Raw genomic sequence first — 9,984 nt, forward strand, 5'->3', positions numbered from 1 at the left:
TCATTTCATGCTTTGCGGCCAGTCGGTGGCGGCCTTCCTTGATGACTTCCCTCTGGGATTCAGCCAGAAAAGTTTCATTCGTTTTATCTTCGGCTTTGCCAGCTTCTCCCTGGGAATGGGCAGGGTGGTTCCCGCTCCAAAAATTATTATTTCGGGCCGTTTGAGCCTTTTTCAAGGGTTGTTCGGCCTCTACATCTTTGGACATCGGCTGTTGAAACTCGTGGTATTGCTGGAGAGTCACTCTATCATGCAGCTGGTGTGTCATATTATTTATCAAAATATTCACCACCTGGTCCTCCGATACACGAACTTGGCATTTATTTTTTGCCCTTATGAATTGTTCCAAGAACTTCTTGACTGATTTTTTGCTTCTCCAATCGCCATACATCCTATGAATTGCATCTTCGATTACCTGTGGATTTATGATGGGATGTGGCAGCGGCACCATCTCTGCCTGCCCCCAAGCTGTTCGGAAGCTACCTAAACGGACAGCACATTGCGAAACACTGGCTGCGGGAATGCATGATGAGTAGGTCCCTGTTGTGGAAAACGAAGTCGGGGGCCTTCCGTAGATTCTCTAACTGGAGCTTACTGCAATGGTGTATTTTCTGGGGCTGGTTGGTCAGGATATTTGTAGGCTTGTTGTACCCCAAAACTAGTAGTAAATTGATCTTCCTCAGCAGTTCTTTACCCCCCAGTGTATCGGGATGGTGTTGGGACTAGTGCCACTGGTTCCCAAGTCATTTTGGAAGGCTTTGGGACAAAATAAAGTGCTGGAATCGTTGTCGGCCCTGCTCCCATGCATTAGAAGTCTCATGTCCGGCCGTTGGATTTCTTTGAAGGCCCAGAGTGGGGACTAGGGTGCTGAAAGTAGTTCCAACAAATAAGGGATTATTTTGCTCACGTGGTGTTGATAGGATTGACCCAAAGTCCATCCCAAATTCTTCGGTTGAAGGCGGCCCAAAAATGTCTGCCCGGACGACGTCTGAGATTCTCTGACCTTCTGGGTGGTGATCAGAGGTCTTCCACATATCTGGAATCCCTACCGAAGATAGAGACATGACCATATTTGAGCATTTGGGAGGTCAGATCTGCTGCAAAGCTGGATGTAAGGCCCTCGGGAGCCCAAATCTCGGCTGGCTGGAATTGACCTTCGAGCCTTGCTTTTATGAGTTTCTTCCTCCAAAAGCAGCACAAACTCGTTCTGAATGGCGGGTTTCAAAATATCGGTAATGTATCGTGATAGTTCTAGGGCGGATCCGTGAAGGGACGATTGAATTTCCCCACGGATCTGCTCCTAAAGGACGCTATCTGAAAGTCTAATAATCTGGTCCGGCGTTCCAGCAGCCATAAAAGCGTCGTCGCGTAGGGCAGTTTCCTGCGCATGGCACGATGACTAATCACCCATGATTTTTTTCTTTTTTTACATCTTTAAAGTCGTCAGCGGTGTCAGTTTTCTCTTCCAAAGTTGTATGCAAATATCGTGAGACGTCGGTGTCCCACTAGGTGTGTCAATTCTGTTGTCGTAAAAAAATTGCCACCGACATCTTAATTAAAAAATCATGTCATACATGATTTGTTTGAAGGATTTCTCGGCCTCCTCAAGAAAGGATCCGAGCTATCTAATGATAAAAAATAATAAAAGTGACGAAAAGGCAAAAATAAATCTAATAATGCAGGGAAAAGGAGAAGTTGGAATTTTACAAAAAAAAAGGGCCGTAAAAAATAAAAGGGTTGTTCTTGAAAGGAAAAAATTACATAAAAATGCACATAAATTATGAAGAAGATGATATGAATGTGTATGGCCTATATGAATGTGTATGGCCTGCTTTGTTCTCTCATTTTGATCTTTTATCTCTCCCAATCTTGTTTGAAATCTTGTTTTGATAAGACTATATCTCCAAATTTTCTCCAACCTCTTTTTTTTTTCAAATCATGCTTCTTATTTGTTTGCTTGCTAGCTTTCATTGGGCTGCTTCTTGCTAGCTTTCATTGGGCTGCTTCTGTAGCTTAGCTGACTTGATCACCGGGTTGGTGGGGTCCACAGGCCCACTTGTTGATTTGGATTTTCTGTTGGGCCGCGAACCTCCCAGAGCTTGGGCTGCATTTGTACTAGGCTAGTCCAATTAATTTTTGGTGTGTACATCATGTTTAAGAATGGAAATCCTTTGCTCACCTCTTACATTATCTCACATAAATCTTTGAAAATTATAATTAGTTGAAATAGGTTTAATGTAATTTATTTTTGAATAAATTTAGGAATTGATTAAAATAAATTTAATTTAATTGGTTTTGATAATTAGTTAAAATAGATCTAATGTAATGTATTTTTATCATATTTTTTTAATATAATTATTGTTGGTCGGAATTAATTTAATGTAGTTTAGTTATTAGAATTAGTTCAATGATTTAGCTACCGAATACACCGTACCCCTAGCTAAATTTTTAGAGGAAACTCGTTGTCCCTCACTAAATTTAGCGAGGGATTACACCCCTAGGTACACTATTTCCCTTTCTAAATTTAGTGAGGGATTATATCCCCCGCAACACCTTGCGACTGAGGAATTTTCCAATGATTGTTTTGTGCAATAATTTCCCTAGCTCGCAAATTAAGGATTGTTTGGGATTTTGTATCTTAACGAGGAAATAATTCCCTTGCTTACTTGTTCTTTTTCTTTTTTTTTTTTTTTTTTGTAGTGATATTGTTGTTCAACGTATGCAATCAAAAAATCATCAGTATACATCCTAGTCCTTCCGCCTGTCCACGGCTGGTTAATCTCTTCAGCAAGGCTTCTGGCAGTGACCGTGTATGTGAGTCGCTTGCATGTTTGGTATTGTTGACCTTTAAGTTCCAAGTTGAGAGGACAATTTATGTTTTATTCTTTTCATATATGTGTATGGTATGATGTGCATTTCATGGATGTTAATTGTATACTTTCCATGTCTTTTTATGGTAGGGTATATACTTCCAATTTATGTATTATTTTTTATTGGGGAAGGTTACGGTGTTGATTTAGAAAATCATCACTGTGATTTTTTAAATCAGCACCCATAAAATATAAAAACAACACAAGTTTTTATTAAAAATAGCACATGTTGTTTGTAATAATGACATCTGTTGTTTGTTTATAATTACACGCGTGTTGCACAAGTGTATGCCATGTGCTGAAATGAACTGCTGCATGTGTTATGTGAAACTATACTATGTGTTATGTGAAACTATACTATGTGTTGTTAGTTCATGTGTTGTGTTTGTATTATATGAATATATATGATGTATTGTCACTAACATTACCGTATATGTTATTTGTTAGCTATCTGTGTGTTGTTAGTTTCATGTGTTGTGCTTGTATTATATTAATATAAATGGTGTGTTGTCACAAATATTACCGTGTGCTGTTAAACATAGTGCTGAATCTGAGATTCAACGGATTCAGCACTGTAGCCGTTGCCTTTCTTATTGTATATTCAACGGTAAATCCCTAATAAAATTTATTATTTTACAAATATGGTCAACAGACCTCTGGCAGAAGCATCGGGTTGTATGGAGAGTTGCCAAAGACAGTTAAATCTCCCGGTCGCATTAGCACTATCTGCATGCCAAGAAATCATATATAACATAAAGGAACCAAGCTTCAAAGTTCTATAATCCCATGTAATAATTAGTGGCCAATATTACCATATATATGTATGTATACCTGGTAATTTCCACTGATACAGAATTTGAATCCGGCAGCAGAGTAGTCGAGATAATATTCCCATGTCCTCACAAACTTCTCGTCAAATCCAAGACCCATCACTTGGCTGCAAATACAACAAACCCCAAGAAATTAATTTAGATCTAACAATACATATACAAGGGGACTAATAATGCATTGTGCATATGCTTCAACATAACTATTTATGTATAAACTGTGAATAACCTTTGGTTTTGAAGGAATTTCTCCCTCCAACGGCGGAGGGTAGGAACGTAATGGCATCCTATCTCTTCTAGGTGTACAACACTGCATACAAACATTCACAAAAATGTGATCGAGATGAAGTGTCAGACCCCAGTCAGGGCTTTCTTTTACCTGAGTGTTGATCCAGCAGCCATGGAAGAGATTACTCGATTGAGTGAAGGAATGCATACACCCGGGAATATATATTCTTTCATGAAGCCAGGGCTGTGCCTGTATTCATCGTACCTTGCTTCTGCCACTGCTGTAAACTGTATGGGTAGGGGCCAGCAATAGATTACTGAAGCAATTTTGTGCAAGAAGCAGTAACATGAAATTAGACTTGCTTTTTGTGTGGATCAAATAGTTGTTACCTGAAAAACAAGAATTCCATTTGGGGCTAATGCAGATTCGCAGCACCTGAAAAATCCGTCCATGTATTCGTGCCCCACGGCCTCTAACATCTCACTGAAACGTTGCAATTCTCAATGAATATTCTTGGTGGTTTTGCATAAGGCATTTTGTGATTTCGATTAATTACCATGATATAATTCTATCGTACTTATGGCCCTTAGGCAATTCCCGATAGTCGCATAGAATAAGTTCAATTTGATCCTGATCGACAACACAATGATCCAAGTCAAGGAATGATGAGAAGTGGCATTACACCCAGAATAGTAGCCAATAATGTAATGAAAAAAATATTACAAACACAAACAGACACACACCTGCAGACCAGCTTCCTTTACTCTCTGTTGTACATAATCATATTGGTTTTTGGACAGAGTGACACCAGTGTATTTGCATTCAGTAAGCTTGACTACTTCAAAAGCTAAGCCTCCCCAACCACACCCAATCTCTAGCACATGCTGCCCCTTGCTGATTCTAGCCTTGAACCCGAAATTAAAACTTAGCTTTCTCCGAATGGCATAAAAATTCAAAGCTGGCATCTGAAAATGGTTCACCTTTTTTATCAAAGTATGGACTTTTCTACGCTGTGCAGTTTCCAAGTCTTCATGCGGATTCTTCAGAAAGAGGTCTGCATTTAAGAAGAAGTTTGAAAGAATATGATTGTCTGAGTGCAGATACTAACCTGAAATATGGCGCATGAATAGCTCATCGTGTCATCGAGAAATAGTGAAAAGAGTTCGTTGCTCTGGAAAGAACATGGGAGGCTTCAGATTGGCACATACGTCTTAATTATGATTTGACACAGGGGAAAGCATACTCACAAGGTCATAATGCTGTGAGACGTTCTTACGAGCGTGCGACACTGTGTTGTGCCTCGCCAAATGCTTAAAGAAGTATTTGGCTGAGGCAACAAAGGAAGTGTAAATCATTGGTGTCCACCATCCTCTGTTCATGCACCAGGTAATGCTTTTAGTTTATTTGACAGCAGATCTACAAGGGGATGTGAATCGTACCGTCATTCATTACCTTTTTTTATCCACTTTTGAGCCTTGTCTGTGCAAGTCTGTGTTGATCAGAAATATCTGCAGAATTCAAAGGTTAGCATGTCCTATTTTCATCTCAAGAAAAGAAATGCCTTGTGTATCATTCATTACCTGGAAACAGTTAAGAAGACCTTCATTCTTATCTACCAATGAAATATCACCATTGATGTAAGCATCTGCAAAGCCTAAATCTCCTTCTGTTGCAACCTACAGCAACCGTAAATGATTTGAACATATCTGCTGTTTCAGTATAAAACATTTTTCAGATGTGCAAAAGAAAATATTACCTTCCAGTAAAACTGGGGATTATGTACTCTCAAAGCCACTTCTAAATTGCTCTTTTTTCTACGACCTTTGAAAGCAAAAGTTGCACCTCCATCTTCCATTAAACTGCTTAACCACAGTTTGTATTGGATATGATATCGAAAAATGAGTTAAAACTAATGTTGCATTTTGTTTAAATGTGATGAGAGAGACTATGCAAGAACCTTACATTAGGCAACCAGAAGCAATGAAGCGTTCTAAGAACCTTGTAACAAGAAGACGCGCCACAGTTTCAGGCCAGGATGGTACTAAATGTTTTAGGGTGTTCTCAATAGAGCAACTCTTTTTAAGTAAAGTATTTGCAGCAAGCATACCGGCCTGTCAATGGTTAATTGTTTGTGTTAAGTATAGAGCATTGAACTCAAAAGAGGTTTTCTGTTGATGTACCTTTACGCGGTCTTCTAGGAAGCCGTAGCCTGTAACAAGTTTAAGCACAAATAAAACCACACTCAAGGATGTATTCATTCCACAAAGAAATTAAACTCTAAAAGTGCTTGTAAGGATTTCAGGAGCACCTTGATATGATCCACAGAACCACAGTCCCCTCTTTCCTTGTATGAGATCCAGCTCAGACATGGCTTTCGATGCAGCAACAGAAGGTATTGGACAGCTGGTCGGCCCCTTAAACAGAATGCCTTCAGGTGTGTGAGGTGGACTTAGTGTCACGAGAAATGGCAGTTTTGCCTCGCCTATATTCTGTGAAGAGATAAACACAGTTATTCTAGTAAACTACGAATGAGGTTCACTGTAAAAGGAGAAAAGCTGATGCATACGTACTTGGATGTTGTTTAGCCAGTACGTAATATAAGCTTTGTTATCAGCAGTTGTCTGAAAATTCGTTGAGCTCCATAATGATTGATTTTTCGGCATTAAATTAGTGTCATGATGAAGGAAAATATCGCTGCAATAAAGCATTCATGACAAGATATTAAAAAGAAAGATTTTTAGGTGAAAAATGGTAGAGAATGGAGGCAAATATGTTGGAGCACCTGTGGAAATAAGGAAATGCACCGAGTATTCTCAATTCATCGTATGTTGCTTCCTCCCCTAATATTTTCACGGCATCGGAAGCACGCGTCGCAATTATGCAACAATCATACATTTGTTCCAGGCCATCCTTACAGGTCACAATACAACCTGCAGAATTTGCTGTGTGAAATCTTCTTGCAGTAAGAAGACAACAGAATATTAATTAACTCACCACTTTCATTTGTTAATATTGAATGTACTTCAGAATTGCTTCTTATTCGACAGCCTCTACCTTCCAGCTCTTTCTGAACCTGGTTTGCATTAATTAATTTCTTGTAAAAGAATCTAAACTAAATCAGATGCCTCGTCTCGTGTTAAGTTCCAATTGCATCATTGATTAATAATACTTCGCTAAGTAAAGGGAATGTCTATCCCAAAAATCTCTGACTAACCTTGTGGAAATAACTTTGTAAACGCCATTTCACAGTGTGCTTCTGAGGCCAACCTAAGAGCTGCTGAGACAATTATTACAAGGGATCATATATAGATGGTGCAACCAATGTGGAGAATGATCATATACTCTTGAAATGCCAAATTTCGAAAATTCATTTACCTGAAAATTGTTGTGACTGCGCAGAACTGAAAGTACAGAAAATGCAGAGAAGTTCATCACTTGTGAAGGGCACCACAACATAGAACAGCATGTCGGAATCTGTAGCAGGAAGAAAATTAGAAAAGGAAAATTTCAGAGAAAGCATTCGATAAGATGTATGTTGTACAGAAATGTTTTGATATGATCGATATGCTATGCTTACAAGAAAAGCTTTCTGGAATAACTCAGAGTATTCACCCCGCCTAACAAATTGCTCAAGTGTTTCGTTCCTCTCCATATCTCGATTGCTTTCAAGCTCTTGTATGTACCTGTAAGTGTAACATCCATGCATAAATATTTACTGTGAATTGTTTGTCCTAATGTTGGACTTGAATATAATTAATTACAAACAGATTGTGGTTTTAATTCTGACCTTGCCGCATCGTTCTTGAACTTGATTACATCACGTATCATTTTCCAAAAGGATAGATTTAGTGCATTACTTTTTTGTGCAAACAAAGTTGACAATCCTTCCCCGTTTCCCCATTGACATCCACGGCCTCCATCAAGACTCACAGAAAATGACACGTGATCTGAGACTGCTTTATCCACTCCCAAATTCTCCAAAAATTCCACCACATCTGGATAAGTGACCTGTTGGCCCAACATAAACATATATGTATATAGATATAGTTTTCCGAATCCAGAGACATGGCCAGCTTGTTAATTGCCGGAAAAATGAAAATGGTTACCTGATGAGTGAAGACTGGAAAGCATAGATCAAGCAATACTGTGCCATCAAGTACTGTAAGTGTGCTCAGAGCTCGGCCTCGGCCTCCCAATGCATCCTCCTTCTCATACACAACTACCTGGACACCGTCTCTCGCCAGCATGGCTGCAGCCGCCAGGCCACATATGCCGCCGCCTACCACGGCCACCTTCATTGCTCTATCTATCTTCCTGAGTGTTGTCGTACATACACATAATAGAGATAAATAGTAATCAATCATAAATAGTACATGCAATTACACATCAAAAATATACCTCTCTTTCTACAGATGAACATGATTAATTAATATGTTAGTTGTGAGATGGAAAACAAACCCGATGATGGATGAATCAGCAGTTAGTCAGTAAGTGAATCTGTTAATGAGAACAATATACACAGTCAATCATCCAAACAGACTACTGATTCTATTTATTCATGTTTTGAACGTCCAGTCCACCCCATATATTCATGAGGTGCCGTAAAAATTTAAATTTTTTCATTATTGCATACCGACCTCCTATTCTAATTATTTTTTTGAGGCTTGAGAGCAGGGCTGTCCTCTGCATGAGCCCATGCCCGGCCTCAAATTTATGGGGGCGTTTAGGGCAAGTACAATGGGGGTATACCCACGTAACATGCTATGTAAGATTTTTAAATTGAAAAAAGAAAAAAATAAAAAAAAAAATTTCATAAGGCCATCCGCATCAATCAAAATCCAATATGGGTTTCTTTCATCTCTAGCCTATTTCCACGTCATATTCTCTCTCTACCACGTCATCGGAGAAACTCATTCCATTTTATACCTTCATCAAATATACTCATTTATACAAATTTTAATTTATCTTTCCTCCCTATTATTAAATTATCTATTTTTAAAATAATTTAAATAATAATAATTTTTATCTAATATGTATATTTATTAGTATAAATAAATTCTATTGATTTGATACTACAATCATAAATATAAGAATGGTGTAAGAAACTAGTAGAATAAAATTAATGTAATGTGAAAATTCAATTTTATGGTACAACATTTTGTATTTATGTGTCTTTAAAAAAATAAAATAAATTCTATTGATTTGATACTACAATGATAAATATAAGAATGGTGTAAGAAACTAGTACAATAAAATTAATGTGATGTGAAAATTCAATTTTATGGTACAACCTTTTGTTATTATTATTAATTGGTTATATTTAATTAAAATTTTATTTAACAAAAATATATCAATATTGTATCATTTTGTAAAAAATAAAATTTTATAAAATATAAAAATATAAAAATTATTAATAAATATATATAATAAAAATATAATGTATAAAAACTAACTAAAAAAATATTTTTTTTTGCCATGTTAAATTGGAACACATGGCAAAAATACACTAATGTCCCAGTTTCAAGGGAATACTGCAGATGCAGCCAGCGCTACACGCTGGCAAGAAAATAATTGATTTTTATTATTTTTTTTTTATCCGACATGGGGGTTTCTCTGCAGGAGAGAAACCCCCGATGCTGATGGCCTAAGTATCTTCACGAAGATGCTCACGAGATATGCACTTTATTTATTTTTTTATATTTATATTTTTATATTATATAAAATTTTATTCTCTATAATATGTGTATTGATATATTTTTCTTAAAAAAATAATCAAAAAAAAGTAATTCGAAGATTTAGTAAGTTTAGATTATTATTTGATCTAACCCAATAGGTTTGAGTATATCGAATCTGATTTATGGTGTCTATATATATGTCCTTATTTTAGTGATCATATAAAGCAATTTTCCAATTTTTATAATTTATATTAGGTATCAGAATCTATGTATCTGCGGTCTGTTCGATGTGTACAGTATCTATCATCTGTCCGTTGTCCATGATCTATTCGTTATCAGTGAGTTGTTTGTTTGCGTAGCTGTGAGTTTGTTTGCTATCAGTGATC

The 9,984-nt window shown here is 37.2% G+C and overlaps 1 protein-coding gene across 1 annotated transcript; it reads right to left on the bottom strand.

Annotated features, from left to right (window-relative positions):
* Positions 1-1,297: 1,297 nt before the first annotated feature.
* On the bottom strand, positions 1,298-8,221 carry LOC127252926 (uncharacterized). The gene is made up of 25 exons (XM_051277314.1): positions 8,030-8,221; positions 7,711-7,931; positions 7,501-7,606; positions 7,299-7,397; positions 7,138-7,200; positions 6,918-6,996; positions 6,706-6,853; positions 6,494-6,617; positions 6,232-6,412; positions 6,104-6,132; positions 5,886-6,034; positions 5,680-5,782; positions 5,504-5,599; positions 5,376-5,431; positions 5,171-5,294; positions 5,032-5,094; positions 4,904-4,963; positions 4,667-4,828; positions 4,480-4,553; positions 4,313-4,406; positions 4,074-4,210; positions 3,924-4,004; positions 3,699-3,804; positions 3,522-3,593; positions 1,298-1,378 (listed from the first exon to the last, which is right to left on the bottom strand). Exons 1-25 carry the CDS (start codon positions 8,219-8,221, stop codon positions 1,298-1,300), a joined length of 2,700 nt encoding a protein of 899 aa, XP_051133271.1.
* Between the last annotated feature and the right edge of the window lie 1,763 nt (positions 8,222-9,984).

Source organism: Andrographis paniculata, unplaced genomic scaffold, assembly GCF_009805555.1.
Source record: "Andrographis paniculata isolate CXL003 unplaced genomic scaffold, ASM980555v1 Contig49END, whole genome shotgun sequence".
NCBI classification, from domain to species: Eukaryota; Viridiplantae; Streptophyta; class Magnoliopsida; order Lamiales; family Acanthaceae; genus Andrographis; species Andrographis paniculata.